Source organism: Myxocyprinus asiaticus, chromosome 24, assembly GCF_019703515.2.
Source record: "Myxocyprinus asiaticus isolate MX2 ecotype Aquarium Trade chromosome 24, UBuf_Myxa_2, whole genome shotgun sequence".
Lineage (NCBI taxonomy): Eukaryota > Metazoa > Chordata > Actinopteri > Cypriniformes > Catostomidae > Myxocyprinus > Myxocyprinus asiaticus.
Window position 1 is genome coordinate 26,279,106 of NC_059367.1, and position 23,952 is coordinate 26,303,057.

Here is a 23,952-nt window from a genome sequence, read left to right on the forward strand (position 1 = left end):
TTATGTGCTCTTTCTGCCTCAAGCCCCCCACCCCACACATTTCCGTGAAATGAGGATTGTGTTGCTACAGGCCTTTTTTGGCAGAGGAATGAGCATTTCCCGCTTATGGCTTGTTTTAGTGAGATAACAAACAGACTGGGTAGGTTCTTTCCATAGCAGACTGCACACAAGGAGACATAGTTGGATTGGAAATGTGCATGCTTCTTTAGACCATTACAATGAAGGTAAGCTAACTTTTTAAATTTTAAAAGGGATCTAAACAGACATTCTTCATTAATGTATTATGCAGGGTATCCATCTACATATGCAACATTTAGCCATTTGACAATCTTGATGTATTTGTATGCATGCAAATGATAAACTTTAGTATTAATTTAAAGCTTAGTGCAATTAAATAATAAGTAATTCAATGCATTTTAATTTTTTTATTTTACAATGGATTGTGCAAGGAATATTTGGAGGGAAACTTTTCTTCATTTAACTTGTTTTCTCAGTGTGTGTTCCTGCATGGAGCTGTTCTCTTTCTTCCCTGTCTGTTGTCTTTAGCAACACTTATACAGTAAGTAATTAAAAACATCTGTGCCTTTATCACCAATTTTTAAGAAAATCTCTTTTTGAGAAATTGCATAAGTCTCAGTAAATAATAATACCTCTAAATGTCTGGTGAATTTTAATTGACAATTTTGAAATATAGTATATATCCAAAATATTATTTAAGAAAAGTGTTATATCTATGGTCTTAAATTTTACCCGTATTAAAAAAAATAATAAAAATAAAAATAAAAATAATAAAAAAAGAATCTATGAATAGAATTTGACAAAAAAATATATGACATTTTAGTAAATGCTAGAAAATAGTACAGTATTGTGGGGCAATAGTATGTGCACATAAGCAGACAGAAGTTGTTCACACACACACACACACACACACACACACACACACACACACACATATACAGTGCATTCAGAAAGTATTCAGACCCCATCATATTTTTTTTTATTTTTTAAAAATTGTTTTTTATTTTATGTTGAAGCCTTATGCTATAATGATTTAAATTATTTTTTTTTTCACATCAGTCTATATTCCATACCCCATAATGACAAAGCAAAACCCAGATTTTTGATAACTTTTCAAATTTTTCAAAGAAAAAACTGAAATATCACATTAACATAAATATTCAGACCCTTTGCTATGACACTTGAAATTTAGCTCAGGTGCATCCTACTTCTCTGGATCATCTTTGAGATGTTTCTACACATTGATTGAGTCCACCTGTGGCAAATTCAATTGATTGGACATAATTTGGAAAGGCACACACCTGTCTATAAGGTCTCATAGCTGAAAATGCATATCAGAGCAAAAACGAAGCCATGAGTTCAAAGGAACTGCCTGCAGAGCTCAGAGACAGGATTGTGTCAAAGCACAGATCTGGGGAAGGCAACAAAAATTTCTGAGGCTGAATTGAAGGTTCCCAAGACCACAGTGACCTCCATAATTGTTAAATGGAAGAAGTTTGGAACAACCAGGACTTTTCCTAGAGCTGGCCAAACTGAGCAATCTGGGGAGAAGGGCCTTAGTAAGAGAGGTGACCAAGAACCTGATGGTCGAGTTCCAGAGATCATGTGTGGAGATGGGAGAAACTTGCAGAAGGTCAACTGTGATGAGGAGGAGGGCATGGCCGGGCCGTGAGGATGCATGGCTGGCGTGGAGTCAACTAATCAGCGGGAGAGAGAGATGCCAGTTCGAGAGAGAGGGAGAGAGAGAGACACACAGCCACATGTGTCTCTCTCTCTCCTGAACTGGCATCTCCGGCTCCCCTTTATCTCTCTCCCCCGCTGAATAGTTGACTCAGCACTGGCCGTGCACCCTCACGGCCCGGCCACGCCCTCCTCCTCGTCACAACAACCATCACTGCAACACTGCAAAAATCTGGTTTTTGCTTTGTCATTATGGGGTATGGAGTGTAGACTGATGAAAAAAAAAATAATTGAAAGTATTTTAGCATAAGCATAAGGTTCATTTTTGAATAAGAAATTTAATAAGAATGAAAGCAAAAATGCCACAACTTTTAGTGAATTCACTCCAAAATCTTCCCAAACAAACAAGCATATATATATATATATGTACAGGGTTGGGAGGGTTACATTTTAAATGTATTCCACTACAGATTACAGAATACATGCTGTAAAATGTAATTTGTAACGTATTTCGTTAGATTACTCAAGGTCAGTAACGTATTCTAAATACTTTGGATTACTTCTTCAGCACTGGTGGATTTTTTCACTTATTTTGACTTTAAAAACTCTGCCAGTACAGTAATACAAAATACACGTTAAAAATACATTCTCTGAAAAACCTCAATATCTTATGCAGTGTTGTTTCTAAAACAAGATAAATCTAATTGATAATGTTTTATATTTTTAAAGGAAAACAATACAAAAATTATTATCAAGAATACGAGTTTTGCCCTAATATCAAAGGTCTTACTAGAAAAAAGAGATTATGATCCAACGTGAATTTTCTTGTTAACAAAATATGATCGTGCCTGGTAACGTACATGTAAAATGGCTAGAAATAGCATTTTAGCTTAGCGTAAAGCTGACAATTTACACAAAGTTTATTTCTATTTCTTGTGCTCCAAACTAACTTCAAACTTACTTCTCTGTCTGCTCGTATGAATGTAACACATCATAAGAAAGTGTTTCACCGCTGTTCAAATGCACTTTGGATCGCATCATTTATATGTATAAATGTTTTCCATCTGAAAGGACTAAATATTAAATGAAACAAATGACAATAAAATGCAAAGTAATCTCTTCAGTAATCAAAATACTTTTTGAATGTAACTGTATTCTAAATACCAATGATTTAAATTGTAACTGTAGTGGAATACAGTTACTTATATTTTGTATTTTAAATATGTATTCCTGTTACATGTATTCCGTTGCTCCCCTACCCTGTATATATATATATATATATTCTGATTTATTTATTTTTTTGTGATTTTAAATGTTTAAAGGTTCACGAGTTGGTGTTGTTTCTTAGAGGGAATATTGGTGGTTTTTGTTACATAAACATATGTACTGTACAGAGTATATCCCAAATGTTATATTTGTAAAGAGGTGCATTTATTGAGCTCACTGTTGAATCAGTGCGGTGTCAGTGAGGACCTCTAGATCTTTGCCTGTGCCTGAACCTCTGCACTGCCAGTGGGGACCTTACGGAAGTTGGTCAGTCTGTGATGGCTGCTCCAAAACACAGGTGGGACAAGAGAGTTTTAGGGCACAGCACTGTGCTTTTAGTTATGTTATAATATATGGTTTAATTCATGGTGTAGATTAAACTTCATACTGTATTTACAATACCATATTGTCAGTTCCTTTGTTAGAACTTCTAAAAGTGTATCATTGTAAAAGCATGCAACATACAGTAAGTGTGATGTTATCTTACACTAAGTATATGCATGCACTCTAGTACATTGAGATATCAGTGGATAGTGTATTGGCAATATTTATCTACTGACATGTGAATGTAAGGCTCTTTTTGGGGGTACATTTCAGACACAGATCCGCTCCATCGAAGTCTTCTCTCAGTTTGGAGGTCGACCTTGTACTGGGAGCTCAACCCGCACACAAGAATGTCAATCGACTCAGGTCTGCCCCCTAGAGGAGGGCTGTGGAGAAAGATTCCGCTGCCAGTCTGGTGATACTTTTGCTAAAATTCCAATTCTTCCTTTTTATTTATTTCTCCATGGGCATGAGCTATTTTATAGGGTCTCAATTATCGCTCTGTCTATCATCCCTTCTTTTGCTGTCTTAAGGGAGATGTATCAGTAAGTCTCTGGTATGTAATGGTGATCAGGACTGTGAAGAAGATGGATTGGATGAGCAACAATGTGACAGTAAAGAGATCTGTGACAAGCAAAAGCCTCCACCGCAAGTAGAGCTAACTGGTCAAGGGTAAAGATTTCTACATTTCCTTCTCTTTTTCTCTTTGCCTCTTCACTACAACCAGTGTTGGGTAAGTTACTCTGAAAAGTAATTAATTACTAACTACTTATTACATCTTCTACAGTGTAATTAGATTACTGTACTAATTACTCTGTCTGAAAAGTAATTGCATCACTTATTACTAATTACTTCCTAAAACACTTATCAACCACAACCAGATGAAAAATACAAGGATAGGCATGAAACTGTTCTTTTAATTTTTTTCAAATAAATTATATAAAATCAAATAAATTATTAATGAATTTAAGAGAATTTAAGGGGGCAGCATTAAATTAGAAAACATATTTTAAAATTAGACGCTAAATTTCGATTTTAAAGTCACTATTGTTTTATATAGAATTGTTCTATAGTCTATACAGTATTTAACACAATTACATCAGAAGTAACTGTAATTAAATTATGAAAAATTAAGAGTAATCCCTTACTTTACTTTTTTCAATGAAAAAGTAATTTAATTACAGTAATTAATTACTTAGAAATGCATTACACCCAACACTGACTATAAGAAACCTTTTTTGCCATTGTAAAGGGGTCATGTTATGTTAATTTGAGGAATTAAATTTTCCTTGATATTTTGACAAATAAGAGGTCTTTCTACTATAAAACATACTGTGAATTTCAGAACTTAAAACTTAAGTGTGCACTCAGTAACTTTTGTCTTTGTGTCATCTTGGTCTTACACTGACACCTAGTGGCTTGGATGCAACATAATTTAAAATCAATAGTTTTCAGTTTCAGATGGTATTGTAGAAATGTAATATTCACAGTCAGCCATAATTACTTTAATCAATGAAAATGTCAAATAACAGTATGGTTACTGAGATTAAGCGAGTAGTATTCGGCTGGTCATGTGATTTTAAAATGGCAGCCCCCATGTGCGGACCCTCTCTGTGTAGAATAAAACAGCTTTTATAAAGTTACTGATATGATTGGAGTCTTCATTTTAATGTGAGTGGTCATGATTTCTTTAGGAGTTAAACTTTTTTAATGAGGAAAAAATTACTGAGTGCACCTTTAATACCCAATGCAATAAAAGCATATATTGAAACCAATCTGCCAAAATGCCTCATTCTTTACTTCCATGATATTGTGATGTCACAAAGAGTTCTCATTATTTCATGACCGCCTCTACAGCAACAACATCAATGCCTACTTTGCATCATCGCACCCTTAGCCCCGCCCACTGGTGCTTCAGTTCGTACTCATAGAAAGAGAGCAGGACAGACAGGCCTAGTTTGACATAACTATTCCTAAATACCAAAGGGGACCCATCTGGACAATTTTGAATAATTTTTGTATATAAACATTCACTACATCGACATCTTTGACTGTTGTCATGTCTCTGGCGCCACTTTTAAAAGGCATGGTGTCAAGTTACAACTCTGAAGAGGAGATGCCATTCGGTTTCATTCAGCTTCTGCATCTTGTTGTTTTGTGCACAAACTGCTCAACAAACTTCACTGTCTTCACTGTGCTTTGGACTACGTGTGTGTGTCATGTGGATGTGTCTTCTGCATATTTCAGCATGGATTGCATGTTTTTCGGCTGATATTAGCGTGGATTGCTTTCGAACCAGTTATAAAACGATTAAAACTTTGCAAAGGAACTGTTATTGAAGGATGGGGAAGTTAAAACACTAGGACACGATCAATGTGTTGGATGCGCGTTATCTGTAAACCCTGAAATTTAGTTTTATAATATTGTGGACCTTGTTTCAAAGATGGCTGAATTTCAGGGGCTGCCCGATGTTAGCCAGTCATAACAGTGGGCATTTACATTGAAGTTTTAAGGAGGTGCTAAGGCCAAATCTGAGTGTTTCAGACAGAGGACCAGAGACAGGCTGGAAAATAATCATATATTACTAAATTATGACTGTTTTAATGCAAAAAAAAACAACAAAACAAACACACACACACACACACACACACACACACACAAAGAAATTACAAACATTATCAGTGGACCTCAGGGAAGATAATACAACTATAAAAAGAGCATTTCATGACTCCTTTAAATTATTATTAGGCCATTTTCCTCCTTTGCTGGTTAAATCTTAAATTATTACATTTGATCCCTCACATACATGAATAGATCACTAAAGTATATCTGCCACTATGGTTGTGTGTTTGCACAATACTGTAGGTTTGATGCAGTGAGCGGGACAGCAAGAGGATCAGTTATCAACACTAAGAGCTTTGGTGGTTTGTGTAGAAAGACCTTCAGTGGAGACCATAATGACTTATTCAGACTTCCCCAAAGTGTCCTCAGATACACCTTCCTGGCAAGTTGAATTTCACATTTACAAGTTAAGAAAAGTGAAGTTGGCTCTGAGAAAAGGTATAGTATAATTTGTTTGCAAATGCCACTTAAATTGGTATTCCCAAAAATTAAAATTCTCTCATCATTAAGCATATAAAGGCAGTGTAAAAATTACCCATAAGACTCCAGTGGTTTAATCCATGTCTTCTGAAGTGTTATGATTAGTGTGGGTGAGAAGCAGGTCAATATTTAAGTACTTTTTACAATCAGTCCCCACATTCACATTCTTGTCACACAAAAAAGTTAAAGGGATAGTTTACCTAAAAACTTTACTCAGCCACCCTCATGTTTTTTTAACCCACATTACTTTCTTTCTTCCATGGAACACAGAAGGAAATGTTAAGCAGAATGTTAACCTTAGTCACCATTTACTTTCATTGCATGGGTGAAATTTCCCATTATGTTTCTAAAATTGCCCAAATACTTTTTGGGAGCACTATTTGCTGCCCATACAAGGTGTAGTTGGGGGCTGACTGCAGACTGCACTTATTGGTACACTAAGTAATTTTTTTCCTTACTAAAAAAGTTTTACTCCCAAAGAAATGAATAGTAATTTTGAAATATATGTGTAAAATCATTACCACTCACATGAAATGTGGACTCCAGTCATACCAGTAACAATATAAAAGCTGTTTTATTCTATATGGAGAGGGTCTCCTCACAGGGGCTGCCATGTTAGGATAACATGACCAGCCAAATACTACTCACCTAATGTCTATAAGTGTAACCGCCCTGTATTTGGACACTTTCACTCATGGATTAAATTAATCTTGGCTAACTGTGAGTAGTGAATTTCTGCAATGGCATTGGTAACTGAAAACTATTGTGTTTGAATGATACAGTATCCATGCCACTAGGTGTCTGTGTAAGTTCAAGATATAAATAAAAATTACTTAAATTTTTGTGCATCTTAAAACAGACAGAGCATGATAAAATAAAGAGAAGTTGTTTTGCACAGTCCACTTTTATCTCTGGCCAGTTTGAATTTTGAGGTGCTTAGTCTTCATTTTTGCTCAAGAGTGCAATACATTTAATAAGAACGAAAGTACAAAGGCCACAACTGCTTATTGAATTCACCCCAAAATCTTCCCAAACAAACAAGTAAATAAATAAAAGCATGACATTTTTTGATGCAGTATCCACATGTAAATATTTGTTTACTGTGTTTGCTAGGTGACAGCAAAAAATGATTTTTCAGAAGAATCCTATAAAAGCTCTTGGCACTACCTTTATCACGTTGAAAAACATGAAAAAACACACGGAACAGATTATGGGCATGATGATTACACCTTCCATGATGAACTGCTAAAGACACAGGTACGTTTGTTCCATTTGCCTGGAAAGGACAATATTAAAATGTCAGCAATGTTACCATGATTTTGTATAGTAAACAATTGATTCAGTGTGGATATTTGTAGTAACAGCATTCTCTTTCAAATAAGCACTTTGCAGTTTCATGATCTTGAACACAAGACTCAGAATGTCAAATTAAACTGTCAACCCTGTTACTTTTCTGAAGGCAAAATTATGTATAGTATACTTATATTAAAGGGGAATAATTTAGACTATACAAAAATAATTCTCCCAAAAAACAATTCTGTCATCATTTACTCCCTCTCATGTTGTTCCAAACCCCTATTACTTTCTTTCTTCTGTGGAACACTAAAGGAAAAATTTTAAAAGATCAAATAAAAAATAATAATAATGTCAAGCTCCATAAAGGATATAAAATAAATAAATAAATAGAAAAAGCCTCCATATCACCAGAGTAAAAGTAGTCAACGTAACTCATGCACTCTGTGTGATGAAAAGACCGGAGTCGTTATCACTCAATCAAATCACTATACATTTTTGGGTGAACTGTTTCTTTTGAGATGGCATTATGCAATATATATATATAGGGTTGAGAGGGTTACTTTTGAAATGTATTCCACTACAGATTACAGAATACATGCTGTAAAATATAATTTGTAACGTATTCCGTTAGATTACTCAAGGTCAGTAACGTATTCTAAATACTTTGGATTACTTATTCAGCACTGGTGGATTTTTTCACTTATTTTGACTATAAACACTCTGCCAGTACAGTAATACAAAATATACATGTTAAAAATACATTCTCTGAAAAACCTAAATATCTTATGCAGTGTTGCTTCTAAAACAAAATAAATCAAATTGATCTCGTTTTAAGGATTTTTAGGTATTTTTACAGGAAAAAAAAAAAAAAAATACAAAAATTATTATCAAAAATAAGATTTTTGCCCTCAATATCAAATTATGATCCAACGTGAATTTTCTTGATAAAAAAATATGATCGTGCCTGGTAACATGTACATGTAAAATGGCTAGAAATAGCATTTTAGCTTAGCGTAAAGCTGACAATTTACACAAGGTTTATTTCTATTTCTTCTGCTCCAAACTTTCTTCAAACTTACTTCTCTGTCTGCTCGTATGAATGTAACACATCATAAGAAAGTGTTTCACCGCTGTTCAAATGCACTTTGGATCGCATCATTTAAATTTTTCCAACAAAATATTAAATGAAACAAATGACAATAAAATGCAAAGTAATCTCTTTAGTAATCAAAATACTTTTTGAATGTAACTGTATTCTAATTACCAATGATTTAAATTGTAACTGTAGTGGAATACAGTTACTTATATTTTGTATTTTAAATACATAATCCCGTTACATGTGTTCTGTTACTCCCCAACCCTGTATGTATATATATATATATATATATATATATATATATATATATATATATATATATATATACAGTACTGTGCAAAAGTTTTAGGCTCTTGTGAAAAATGTTGCATAGTGAGGATGTCTTCAAAAATAATGACATAAATAGTTTTCATTTATCAATTAATGTCATACAAAGTACAGTAAACATAAAAAAGCTAAATTAATATTTAGTGTAACCACCTTTGCTTTAAAACATCACAAATTATCCTAGGTACACCTGGACACAGCTTTCTTGGTTGTTGGCAGATAGGATGTTCCAAGTCTCTTGGAGAATTCACCACGGTTCTTCTATCTATTTAGGCTGTCTCAATTGCTTCTGTCTCTTTATGTAATCTCAGACTGACACGATGTTCAGTGGGGGGATTTGTGGGGGCCATGACATCTGTTGCAGGGCTCCCTGTTCTTCTATTCTAATCTTTTCTATTTGTAAAAGTAATGTTTGGGAGTCTAATATTTATATTTCCTATTGACACACTAAAGCTGAAGATATAAATAACCATCTTAAGACAAATGCTTTTGTGAAACATCTTATGTGCCATCTTATATATATATATATATATATATATATATATATATACACTACCGGTCAAAAGTTTTGAAACACTTGACCGAAATGTTTCCCATGATCTTAAAAATCTTTTGATCTGAAGGCATATGCTTAAATGTTTGAAATTAGTTTTGTAGACAAAAATATAATTGTGCCACCATATTAATTTATTTCATTATAAATCTACAATTTAATAAAAAAAAAAAAAAGTTTTTGAAATTGATGACTTGGACCAAATAATAAAGAAAAGCAGCCAATAAGTGTTCAACATAGATGGAAACTCCTTCAATACTGTTTAAAAAGCATCCCAGGGTGATACCTCAAGAAGTTGGATGAGAAAATGTCAAGAGTACATTTCTAAAAATTCTAGGCAAAGGGTGACTACTTTGAAGATGCTAAAATATAACACAGTTTTGATTTATTTTGGATTTTGTTTAGTCACAACATAATTCCCATAGTTCCATATGTTATTCCATAGTTTTGATGACTTTACTATTATTCTAAAATGTGAAGAAAAAAAATTATAATAAAGAATGAGTAAGTGACCCTAAACTTTTGACCGGTAGTGTATATACAGGGTTGGGGAGTAACGGAATATATGTAATGGGATTACGTATTTAAAATACAAAATATAAGTAACTGTATTCCACTACAGTTACAATTTAAATCATTGGTATTTAGAATACAGTTACATTCAAAAAGTATTTTGATTACTGAAGAGATTACTTTGCATTTTATTGTCATTTGTTTCATTTAATATTTAGTCCTTTCAGATGGAAAACATTTATACATATAAATGATGCGATCCAAAGTGCATTTGAACAGCGGTGAAACACTTTCTTATGATGTGTTACATTCATACGAGCAGACAGAGAAGTAAGTTTGAAGTAAGTTTGGAGCACAAGAAATAGAAATAAACCTTGTGTAAATTGCTATTTCTAATCATTTTACATGCACATGTTGCCAGGCACGATCATATTTTTTTTCAAGAAAATTCATGTTAGATCATAATTTCTTTTTTCAAGTAAGATCTGTGATATTAGGGCAAAAATTATATTCTTGATAATAATTTTTGAATTGTTTTCCTGTAAAAATATCTAAAAATCCTTAAAACAAAATCAATTATATTTATTTTGTTTTAGAAACAACACTGCATAAGATATTGAGGTTTTTCAGAGAATGTATTTTTAACATGTGTATTTTGTGTTACTTTACTGGCAGAGTTTTTATAGTCAAAACAAGTGAAAAAATCTACCAGTGCTGAAGAAGTAATCCAAAGTATTTAGAATACGTTACTGACCTTGAGTAATCTAACAGAATATGTTACAAATGACATTTTATAGCATATATTCTGTAATCTGTAGTGGAATACATTTAAAAAGTAACACTCCCAACCCTGTACATATATATTTGAAAGATATGTTATAACTCTAACTTCACTTAAGTAAAAATAAAAAAGTGCATTTTTGGAAGGGATTTATTGGCATGTTTTTAATAGTAAAGTTGTACCATATTTACCTCTAAATTACTAAATTACACCATTAATTTTCATATAAAATAACATATTTTATTTTACTTTCACTTAATACATTCTTCAAGTTCATAAATGAAAAAAATATCAAATGTGTTATGCTTTGGGGGCAGATTGCTGCCTTCTGCTTGGGAAAAAAAGGAAAATCACATGTAATCACAAGTATAACCACTAGATAACTGCAGAGATCCACTGATTCATGTCTGGTTGTAACAAACTAAATGTGTGTGTTTTTGTGTGTGTGTGTTCTGCATTGTGGATTTGTTATGGTCTCACCGCTTCATTTCTCTCTCTCTCTCTCTCTCTCTCTCTCTCTCTCTCTCTCTCTCTCTCTCTCTCTCAGTGTGTGTGTGTGTGTGTGTGTGTGTGTGTTGCATTGCGGCTGATTTATTGATTTTATTTGACAAATTCCAAAATAATGCTCTGTTAAGTCTCACCCACTCATTCCTGCGTGTGTTGTGTGTGTTCTGCAGTCTGCATTGTGGATGTGTAATGGTCTCACCCTTTATTTCTTTGTGTGTGTGTTCTGCATTGTGGCTAATTTATTGATTTTATTTAACAAATAAAAAAAATAAAAAAAATTCTCTCTGTTATAGTCATGCCAATTCACAGTGTTACTTTTTTAATCATAAAACCTCAACTCTTTGAATCTTTATCAGATTTTTTTTTTTTTTTTTTTTTGTGAGTTCAGATGGCAAATGTAGGAAAAGTAATCTAACCTCAGACCACTTAGATGAAGGATGCCATTTTTATTAAAGCTGCACTACATAACTTTGTGCTCTCTAGCAGCATCTGTGATTGAAACTTCCTTTAAAAAAAAGGAAGAACACTTTACTTCAGTCGTGTTTTTGGCACTGCTCTTCTGGCGGATGAATCTCATGATCTGAGCTTACCTGGACTTCGCCTGTGTGTGATCATGACTGGAATTTATTCAGAGCTGGAGTCATAACATGCTATTGTCATGTTGATATTATGTTATACAATTAAACATTTAAAACTGAAAATTACTTGTTTTGATGAAGTTAAAATACACTCCTATTAACATATTTTAAATGAATGAATTTTAAACTTATAGCACTTTACTGACAGTAACTCAAAGCGCTTTTATATAGAGAACAGGTGACTCAATCACCTTAGTCACCACCAGTTACCAGTGTATTTTAATATCATTATTCAAATGTTTTATCAACTATTTCTGTTTGTAATGTACTACACTTATTCATTTAACAGGTGAAACTTGTGTTATGGCTGACACGAGTTCAATGGAAGACTTTTATTATTTTTATATGATATTGTACAGCCTCAGTTGATAATGCAAGTGAACCGTAATACTACAATAGTATGTCTGTGCAATGCTCATAATAACACCATAAACTAAAAACATAAAACAAGGATTCAATAATGATGGGCATAAAATATACTTTATTAAACATGAAAATAATATCCTTAAATATGCAATATAACAATCACAAGAAGTCAATTTCATACTCATACATATTAGTAAACATGTTAGCGATTTCACACCAACTCCAACAAGACAGCTCAAAATACAAATAATTTTTATTGGCTAAACATAGTGAATCAGTGTATGGTAAGGACATTGTTTTTAACACTGATTATTTATGTACTCATTAAATAATGGCAATTTGTTCATTTTTAACCACACAATCTAAAATGGGTCAAAAATGACCCAAACAATACATAAGGGTTAAAAATCACCTTTTCAAAATGGAAAAGGCCTCTGTTTCATAGCAATACTGTATGTCATATTGAGTATATAATATTGGCCAACACAAGTTTCTAGAAATCAACTCCTGAGCTTATAGAGGCATTGAGCTCATTCTGATTTGAAATCATGGAGAACACATTCCAAGGTACTGAAGTATGGAACTTTGTTTGTTTCACCCTTCAGTCCAAACATCTGATGATCATTAAGAGTGATATGGAAGTGGCCCAGTTCCAGAACCAGGCCCCAGAATATCTTCCCCTTTCAGAGGAGTTCTGGAAGGCTCTGCGTTCCTTACCAGTTACGTACAATTACGGAGCCTACCGAAATTTGCTAGAGAGATTTGGGACACATTATATTTCTGAGGGCACTCTTGGAGGTCAATTCAGATTATGGCTTGCATTCAGCCAAGATGTCATTGACAAATTAAGTAAGTGACTTCTGTCATATACTTATTCCAATATCACATAAGAAGAGACGTTTTCAAGACAAAATCATTGGACTGTCTAACTGTTGTCTTTTGTTTTTTGAACATAGAAACAGAGGAAAGAAACTTTAAACATTGTGTCACAACGAGCCATTCAGTTCTATTTTTCATCAGGTGGACCACAACAGATTGTGATGAAGATTATTTTGAGAAAAAAGAACACTTTGGTGAGTCATTTGGTGAAAATAAAACTAATTATTACCTTAAAGTAAATGCACATCTGATTTTTCTGGGGAGTATTTAAGTAGTTATGCATGCTTACTACACGGCTCTCTGGAATACTTCATCCTGACTGATAAATTGCAGCATTCTGCAGTCAAATATTTCGTTTTATAATGAAAACTGTATAATTGTCTGTTGTCCCAACAACCAATTTTCTACATTGCTATGCTTGTTTTGTGTCTCTCATATCACATGCCGGTGTCTGTCTTTTTATTATTCTCTTTTTTCGAATAAAATTATTTAAACTCAAATCAATATTTCATGTCCTCTTATTTATTTATTTGCTATGTAACCGTGAAGCAGAATAATGTATAGTCTCCTGGTTATAATCACAAAATAAACCCCTTCAGTATGATAATGTATGTGTGAAACAGCATCTGTATACAGGCAATATATTGATCAATAACATTCAGATCTGTGTCTTAAATTTCTCCAAAACAGCCAACAGCATAACAGACAGTTTTAGTAAAGCAGATGTCACTGGTGGATATTCTGGACATATAGCAAAACTGAAAATGTTAAACCAATACACAGCAAAGGAGAATGGCAAGACGTTCTCCCAGTGGTCTGGTTCAGTGAAGGACTTTCCAAAAGTCATCAAACAGAAGGTAAGATTAGAAAACTGATTCATGTATTATTAATGTATGCAAATACAATGTCTTAAACAAGCTGTAATCATTATAGAGTGTGCTATGTTAAAGGTATAGTTCACCCAGAAAATAATATTCTGTCATAATATACTCACGTTGTTCCAAACTTGTATGACTGTCAAAGGGACTATCATCCTCAGTCACTATTCACTTTCATTGCATCTTTTTTTCCAAACAATGAAAGTGAATGGTGACTGAGGCAGTCCCTAACATTCTCTCTAACATCTCCTTTTGTGTGCCACTGAAGAAAGAAAGTCATACTGATTTGGAACAACATAAGAGTGAGTAAATGTTGACAGAATTTTCATTTTTGGGTGAACTTTCCCTTTAATCATAGAACTTATTTTGAACTTGAACTTTCCATAAATTGACCCATGGATATACATACTAGATACACATGCAGTGGTTTCATTTTTATGTGAGAAACTGTGTAAATTTCTGATCTGAGCAGCTTAGACCTCTGAATGAGCTGGTGAAAGAGGTGTCATGTGCAGAAGTGAAGAAGCATCACTTAAAACGTGCTATTGAGAAATACCTGACTGAGAAACATCCATGCCACTGCAGAGAATGCCAGAACAATGGGCTGCGGGTACTTGTGGATGATGTCTGTAAGTGTGTGTGCAAGCCGGGTACTGAAGGTGAAGCATGTGAGAGGGGAACACCAGCTGATGAACAGCCAGGTAGCGCAAATACTAAACCGGAACATAATCACTTCTGAATGCTTTAGTTTTTGTTAAATAGTGACCAATAGTAAAATTAAGACACCCTTAAAGGGATATTTCACCCCAAAATGAAAATTCTCTCATCATTTACTCACCCTAATGCCATCCTAGATGATATGACTTTATTTTTTTCTGCAGAACACAAACGAAGATTTTTAGAAGAATATTTCAGCTCCGTAGGTCCAAACAATGTAAGTGAATGGGTACCAAAAATGTTAAGCTCCAAAAGCACATAAAGGCAGCATAAAAGTAATCCATAAGACTCCAGTGGTTAAATCTATATCTTCAGAAGCAAAATGATAGGTGTGGGTGAGAAACAGATCAATATCTAAGTCCTTTTTGTTCTATCAATTACCACTTTTACTTTCTCATTCTTCTTCTTTTGTTTCTGGTGATTTGCATTCCTCGTGCATATTGCCATGTACTGGGCAGGGAGGAGAATTTACCGTAAAAACACAAGTTTTACGTTTTTAATATTTAAAGACTTAAATATTGATCTGTTTCTCACCCACACCTATCATATTGCTTCTAAAGATTAGATTTAACCACTTGAGTCTTATGGATTACTTTTTGCTGCCTTTATATTTAATTTTTGGACCCCATTAAGTTGCATTGTATGGACCTACAGAGCTGAAATATTCTTCTAGAAATCGTTGTTTGTGTTCAGCAGAAGAAAGAAATTCATACACATGTGGGATGGCATGAGTGTGAGTAAATGATGAAAGTATTGTTTTATTTTTTTGGGTGAAATATTCCTTTAAGGACATTAGATAACAAAATATCAAACCAAGTGCCATCTTCAAACACATGATGCTAGACCTATTCATACAATTTTAGTGGATGAATGAAGTCAGTTCCCATCAAGTTCACACAAGTGTCCTATTAGATTAACCACAGGTGTAGTTCATCACATTAACTACGGACATATTCCGCTAAGTTTGACAACCAGAAGATGTCCAAATACTTTTATGTCTTAATTTATGAACAGTATATCTATTCATACCCTATTTATACCCTTCTTTATGTGAATGTTTTGCTTGAAAATTTTGCTTTTGTGCTAGTTTTCAATCAAATAAATTCCATTTGGTTTGATATTTTGTTATCCAATTTAATGACATACTATACATTTTTAAGTGTGGCTAAAGAACCTCAAATACTATTGGGCTCACTGTCCTTTTTTAGTACCCAGCAAGTATCTTTGTATGTTAGGAGTGATCCATGGAGACTGGGCCTGTTGGTCACCATGGAACACTTGCAGGGAAGGCCGAAAAAGCCGGAGTCGCACCTGCAGTCGACCGGCCCCTTCAGGAGGCAGGAATTGTGTTGGAAACACTGTAGAGACGACAGCCTGTGAGGATGAGATGGAACTGGATTACCTACGGTGAGGAGGGTCACTAGCCTATGTTAAACAGAATAAGCTCAGAACAAACTGATGCTGGAGACCCAGAGAAAATAACTATGCAACAACACTGCCACTATGTGGTGTAAGATCCAGTTGAATAGATCTCTCTCTCTCTCTCTCTCTCTCTCTCTCTCTCTCATATTGTCAGGAAATATCTTCTTTTTTTTTGTCTAAATATTTAAAGCCAGACAACACTTTGTCATTGTCATTAACATGTTAACTCTTCTAACAGGCAGGAGACAAAGTGATTATTAAAAATGAGCAGAATTTTTTTTAAATACTCATTGTTGCATTGTTTTTCTCAGTGCTCGGTATAACCAGAAACAGATTCAACAAGTTTTATTTTAACAAGCAAATGCAAAGGACAATTACTGCTTCTTGTGACACTGTAATGGATACATCCCCTTATTTCTATTTGTTAAAACAAAAATAATATAAAATGAAAAGTAATAAGTCAAAATTAATATACAAAATTGACATTAAGAAATGAGTAAATATAGATGTGGATAAGAGAACTAATATTTTAAGAACACAAATTCTTATATACTTTAGTGGGAACTTGACTAATTGGTATCGATCTGTTGATTTCCAGTACAATGGAGCCTCACTGCTTTGATGATTCATTGATGCCCAGGGAAAGTTGTAAAACACCCCCCTCAATCGCCAATGGGTTTGTTCTGGTAAATGGTTCTTGTATGACATATTCACCTCTCAAATCTGATTGAATGTGTAATGTGCTATAATGTTGTTCTTTTATCACAATTTCAGTACCCCAAAGATGAATATCCAGTGGGCAGTAAGATTGAGTATACCTGTATTGAGGGTTACAACTTGATTGGAGACCCTATTGCCGAATGCCAAGACAGTCTAAACTGGATGCAAAATCCAGTAGAGTGCAAGAGTAAGTGTATGCTTTTTTGAGCTCTCTTACTCAATACATTGTTTGAATAATAAAACTTGTTTAGAAGCTTGTTTAAAACTTGTTTAGAAACCCATGAAACCACTTGACAAGGGCAATTTCCGTTGAACCCGGAAGTTTGAACAGGACATATTGAAGAGTAGCCAATACATCTGCATTACTTGCAAAGTTGGTTGCAGTTGGTAGGCTATCAGGGGAGGGGCATTCTTATTCTAGAGAGCACTTGATTGGAAAGAAATCTCAAAATGTTTGGTCTGTTTTCCCGGAATTGAAAAAAATATACATTTTATAAGGGTCTAGCAGTGGAAAGTTTATTTTGTTAACTTTTAGTAGTACACTAACACATATAAACTACTAAACTAAAGAAGTCACAAAACTCCAGTTTTGATTTCATGGGGTCTTAAAGTATATATTACTTCTATATTGTGAAAAATGAAAAATCACAAGTTGGAAACAAGCGTTTTTATTAGGGCTTTTGTGCGTAAAACAAATGAACGCAATTAATCATGTCCCCGGACTGTAATAAGGAATATTCCTTCCATCTGAGCAATTCAAGCTTGGAGTACCACCTGTTTTCTCCAGGGGGCAGTAAGCGAAACTCGCTGTATAGGCAACGAGAAGCTTATACAGAGAACAAACCACACTTACTGAGAGCAGACAACACAAGAACACGTTCTTGCATTCAAACACAGCTTGATGGAGCGAAAATCTGAACGCAAGGATCTCAAGACTTGTTTTTCTAAGTTTCAAACTTTGTTTAACTTGACACAGCAACCTAAAAATATTTACGATGCGACGCAACCGAGACGCTCCAAAAACATCCATCTGATGCAAGTGTACACTGACACGTCCTTAGACAAGCCGTTATAATAAATCTCGAACTGACTGATGAATTCAATTGCAAAATGGATTGCTGTGAACTGTAGACCAATGATAGGCTTATGTTCAGTAATATGGAAATAAACAATATATTGCATTATAAAGCCACTTTTTGGATTGTCTTTTTTAGTGCTTTTATCATGTGCCAAAATAATGTAATGCCTTTTAATTACCTGTGTATATATATATATATATATATATATATATATATATATATATATATATATATATATATATATATATATATGTATATATATGTATGTAAAAGAAGAAAGGGGTAGAGCAAAACCTATTTGGTCTGATGTCAGATTCCAATAGAATGGCCCCTGAAGGTTTCTGTGTTGTTCTGTCTTTTCTGAGCGCTGAATCAAAACCACTTATTATTAATTTGCATTTTATCAATTGACTTCTTTATTAATTTTATCTGACTCCAATTTATACTGACCTCTAATTTAGATTACAGCTCTAATTAATTTCTGATCATTCTTTTAATTTGGTCTTTTTAAGTTATTGATTACCCTGAATCATCTTAATTTTCATTATCCTTTCATTTGGGTCCCGATTGTCGCTTAGAGACATATGCCGGCCGATTAATTGCATAGATCTCACGAACACAAAATTGCCAGCCCGTTCATAGTCAGCGGTTGCAGGGCTTACTAATATCATCTGATTCGGCCGCCTACTGCTTGCTCATAACCAGATGATAGTTTTATTTAGTCACGTTTCATACAACTTGAATGGACCAACAGTTCTTCTAAACATCTTCATTCATGTTCTGCAAAAGAAAGTCATACACATCTGGGATGGCATGAGGGTGAGGAAATGATCAAATATCCCTTTAACATTCACTTATTTTTACAACACATATAATGATGTCTTATGACAAAGTGAAAATATTAGTGAATGCCGAATGTGATATAATGACATGGAGAGCTTAAATAATTTTCAAGTAATTACATATATTGCGTATATATATTGCTGTTATCTTGTTTTATTTTTATCATCTTCACCTCCAACCCCCCTTTTGGGTGTGGGCTGACTTGGACATGACATCCCGGGCTGAATATGAATCTCACTCCGGCCCTGGTTATAAGTAGACCTTCGAAACTTGTGACTGAGAAGGTCGTTTGATGTTTACAAAGAATGTACCTAATCTGATAGTTCCTGCAAGAGATCTGGGAGGGGGGCATGCCCCGGATAGAATACAGTATTTTACTAAGTTCTTAAATCTTACTTGTGATTTGACTTTGCTGAAAGGGAATGAGACCGTTTTACCAGTTGCACTAAGACCTCTTGAATGATACCAAACATGTATGATCAGATTTGTGTTTTATGGTCCTTAAAAAGTAGAGTGTGATGTCTCAGGTGGAGATGCTCTTCTTTGTGAGAGTTTTATAACGTTGGCTCTCACAGAGCCTTTTGGGTGTAGACATCCCGGTGCCAGCCATATATATATATATATATATATATATAATTTATAATTATTTAAATATAACTATTTATAATTACTTAATAATTGTATATTGAATGATTATAATTTGAGGGGCTTTCTCAACAAATAATTTTGTATGCGATTAATCGGCATACCATGTAATTAATTCGATTAAACAGTGTAATCGATTGACAGCCCTAGTTTTCATAATATTATGTCCTGTTTGCTTCTTGTTGGCAGGATCAGAATGTGATCCTCCTAAGCTTCCTCCAGATGTCACTGGAATGCCATGGAAGCTCAGCTATAAGATTGGTGAGGCTGTTTCTCTGTCCTGCCCAGAGAGTAAAAAAAGAGAGGGTCCGGCTAAGATTCAGTGCAACTTTGGACTTTCCTGGTCACCTCAGCCAAAAGACACCAGATGCCTCCTAGGTACAAAACTGGAAGTTTGAGTCTGGAAGCTGAACTCTTTTGTCAAATATACCGTGACCTTGAAAGTTTATGGAAGGGAAGAAAATTGAGATTAACACATTATGCAACAGTAATGCTACAGGGGACAACCTTTACGAGTTGTTTTTACATAAAATATATTTAACAATAACTATATTAAATCTATTGATGCATAAGAATGAATAATGAATGAGAATGGAATTATGTGATTTGTTCTTAACTAGTGCACACAGTAAAACCGACCCCAGTGCCAGTGCAATGCCAGCCATGGGAGAACCTGGCAAAGGACAAATGTGTCTGTAAAGTGCCCCATGAGTGCAAGTATGTGTCCGTAACTACACAGTCCATTGCACATGAACATTGACACAAGAACAACATAATTTTGAAGTTTTAATTAGCATGCACATTACCCAGCACTGTGTTACAGGGGTCATGACATGAGGAATCAAACTAGCCTTTATCTTGTGACATAAGAGGTCATTGTACTATAAAAACTTGCTGTAAGTTTCAGAAATCAATACTTCCCCCTGTCAAGAATAGAGAGGATCAGGAATGAATTTATTAATACAAACAAAAAGGGCAAAAATCACACCAAAACTCCCACAAGGGGGAAAAACAAACATAAACAACCCCATAGGGGAAAAACAACAAAGGAAGTATAATCCAGGCTGGGGCAGAGGTAGGGATGAGGGAAACAGGACCGACTAGAGAGAATCAACCACAGGACCCACATGAACTGACCAACAAACAGACTGACTGGAACACACAAGACTGGAAACAAGACGAACTGGCACTGGACAGCAAACACGAGGAGACTAAAATAGGGAGAGAAATCAAACGTGTTAACAAGACAGGGCAGATGTGACTAATAAACTAATAATGGGCAAACAAGGAGGCGGGGTATGACATAAGACACACGGCAATACAGAAACAAAACAAAGCCACGTGCTCTCACAAGACAACAAAACACCCGAATGGCATGAGTGCACATCGTCAAGACAATAAGGCAATATATGCCCATGTCAACCGATAAACAAGATGAGAGAATGCATAGCAATGTCAAACAAAGCGATGCCACGCATTCTCACACTAAATGAAACCTGAGCGAGGCAAACGCCACACGATGCAAGCAACAGGCGACAAAAACAAGACAGGATACCTGTGCGAGTGTTCGGCCACACACACACTCGACACCTTAGACCAAAGTGACTAAACCTCAGCACAGCATAAAGACAGCTCGCAGCCCAAAGTGAGCGCAATGGGTGTCCGCGGTCGCGAGAGACAGACATAGATTATTGATGCGAGTGCATGCCACCAAGATGACAAGCGCGATGCACTCACGCCAATACAGGACAAGACATGGAGCATGAGTGTCCGGAGTCCGACACCAATACCGAAACCAAATCAGACAGAAGGGCCAGGATCCAGACACCATGCTCCAGACATGAAACAAGACCAATCGAAAAACAAGACAGACATGGGATGATAATTCCATGGTCCTCTCAGACAAAAACCCAGACTGATAGAGTGACAGGACCGTGACACCCCCTCACTGCAAAAACAGCATTTGTTGAAAAAACTCATTCTCTACTTTCTCCACATTGTGATGTTACACTGTGGTAGGCATTTGCATATGACCACCTCCACAACAACACATCAATGCCTACTTTACCTTTAATTACTTCCGTAGATAGCACAGTAGTGGCGAGCAGTGAGATGACAAGTAGAGAGAGCAGGTCAGCCAAGAGCAGAGATCCAATCATAACACTTGGCGTTTACTGTCAAGCCTTAAAGGAGAAGCAACACCAAAACTGAGCATTTCTGACAGAGAGTCAGAAAGAGGGTGGAAAATGTTTTTGATTTTTGAACAAAAAAACATTACCAATATTAAGTGAACTTCATGGAACATATTAAAATTAAAAAAGGCATTTCATGACCCCTTTAATGTTTCAATTTGACACAACACATGTAGGCCTAAAAGAAATAGCTCACCCAAGAATGCAAATTCTGTCATAATTTACTCACCCTTATATTGTTCTGAACCTGTATGACTTTCTTTTTTTCAATGGAACACAAAAGGATAAGTGTTATCCTCAATCACCTTTCACTGCATCTTTTGTTCCATACAATGAAAGTGAAGATAACTTTCTGCCTGACATCTTTTATGTTCCAAGATACTTTTTTTTGTCATACAGGTTTTTAACTACATGAGTGTGAGACAGAATTTTCATTTTTGGGTGAACTATCCTTTTCAAAATAGACAGAAATGTATAATTTGTACAAAGACACTCATGAAAATACACAAACAACCTCCTTCAAAGACTCAAAAATTGTATGTCATTTAATATTTAATTTGATAGACTGCAGAGGTGGGGCATTTTTCTCTTCTTTGCAGGCCATCTCTGGAGGTATGTGCCACTAATGTTGAGCGTGGTCAGACACAGAGACTGAATCTTTGTAAGGTACAGGCTATGAAGTGTCTGGGACACCAGTATACTCTTGCTAAAGACAGTGCCTGCAGGTGGCCAGATCGGTCTTCCACTGACTGCTCCCACTGCACGCCCTGGGAGATTTGTGATGGTGAGGGATTGTAAAATGTAAAATAACATAATGGTACATGACACATTTGAATTGTTCTGAAACTTGGTGTAATAACCACACTGTAAAATATTTTAGTGTGAGTTTACAGTAAATTCCTGGCTACTAGTTGCATGACTTTCACAGTATATTTTACAGTAGCATATCTACAATTTATTCAAATTAAATGACAACTGTATACTGTGACTTCACAGTGAACAGGACCAAGAAATTACTGTAATGTAACAGTGCTGTGTTGTAGAATATCTTTGATATCTTGCATGCCGGACTAACAACTCATGATAAAAAGTTAATGAGTGATAAAACCAATTATATTATAGCCTAGCTTTACAAACATCTCTTCCTCACTGTTCATTTAAAATGATACTGTTTCTTTACTTTCAAATGCATCATATGGTGTAGTTTATACATCATGGGCTGACATAATGTCAACCACTAAATTGACTATTTTCTCCATACACTATAGTACAATAAATGTTGTTCTTAAACACAATTGCACCAACTGGGAGAAATTTATAAAAAAGCGATAAGAGAAGGTCCCATCCAAAGGAAACATTTAACACCATAATGGTGACTTCAAATGAAACACCATTTTCCCATAATGCAGTGCGATATTCAATTTCTTTTTTTACAGTAATTTGTTGTGTAGTGCCAGAAAATGACCTAGCCTGCATTGATTTTACAGTAAAATTATGAAAACAGTATTTTAATGTAAGATTTTTTTTTTTTTTTTTTACAGTGCACACAAACAAAAACTTTGTTGGTCAACAACTGATAATGTTAAACTGTAGCAACTGTGTGATTTCAGATCAAACAAACAGCTGCCGCTGCAGGACGCGTGAGGAATGTTCACCCCTGGACACTTGGATCCGTGTGTGTGTACAGCTGCGAGATGTGTCTGCACCAGTGACAATGACAGAATGTGAGGTGGGTGTGAGCAAATGCAAAGGAGAGACTGTTCATATTGTCAGTATTAAACCCTGTCAGACAAGCTAAGAGTCTCACACTTTACCATTACTTCATCTTTTATTTTTGCTACTATTTTCAATACATGTAATTTTTTTTTAACACTTTGTTATCTTTTACTTTCAATTTTAAAATATGATAATCCATCATAAATGTATTATATTTTTTAAAAACTATGATAATCTAAATAAAAGTGAAATATTCAGAAACCATTTCAATATTTATTGTGTGTGAAAATTGTCAATTTTGTAGGGTAAATACAGGTAAATTGGGACACTTTCTGAAAATTTGTCATTGGCATTTTTTTTTACATTTAAATTTAATTCCATCCTAGTTTAGGAA

General features: G+C 34.8%; 1 protein-coding gene across 1 annotated transcript; it reads left to right on the plus strand.

The window, feature by feature from the left end:
* Positions 1-95: 95 nt before the first annotated feature.
* c7a (complement component 7a) lies at positions 96-23,819 on the plus strand. The gene is made up of 18 exons (XM_051652892.1): positions 96-224; positions 495-559; positions 3,154-3,262; positions 3,562-3,703; positions 3,822-3,960; positions 6,154-6,292; positions 7,504-7,647; positions 13,073-13,316; positions 13,424-13,540; positions 14,037-14,203; positions 14,697-14,925; positions 16,177-16,348; positions 16,962-17,049; positions 17,138-17,270; positions 19,840-20,028; positions 20,271-20,367; positions 22,442-22,626; positions 23,453-23,819. The coding sequence occupies exons 1-18, from the start codon at positions 219-221 to the stop codon at positions 23,638-23,640; spliced, it is 2,553 nt and encodes an 850-aa protein (XP_051508852.1). The 5' UTR covers positions 96-218; the 3' UTR covers positions 23,641-23,819.
* Positions 23,820-23,952: the final 133 nt, after the last annotated feature.

Coding starts and splice junctions, on each gene's coding strand:
- c7a (XM_051652892.1), top strand. Junction 16,349..16,961: donor ATGGAACTGGATTACCTACG/GTGAGGAGGGTC, acceptor GTTGATTTCCAG/TACAATGGAGCCTCACTGCT. Junction 17,271..19,839: donor AAATCCAGTAGAGTGCAAGA/GTAAGTGTATGC, acceptor TCTTGTTGGCAG/GATCAGAATGTGATCCTCCT.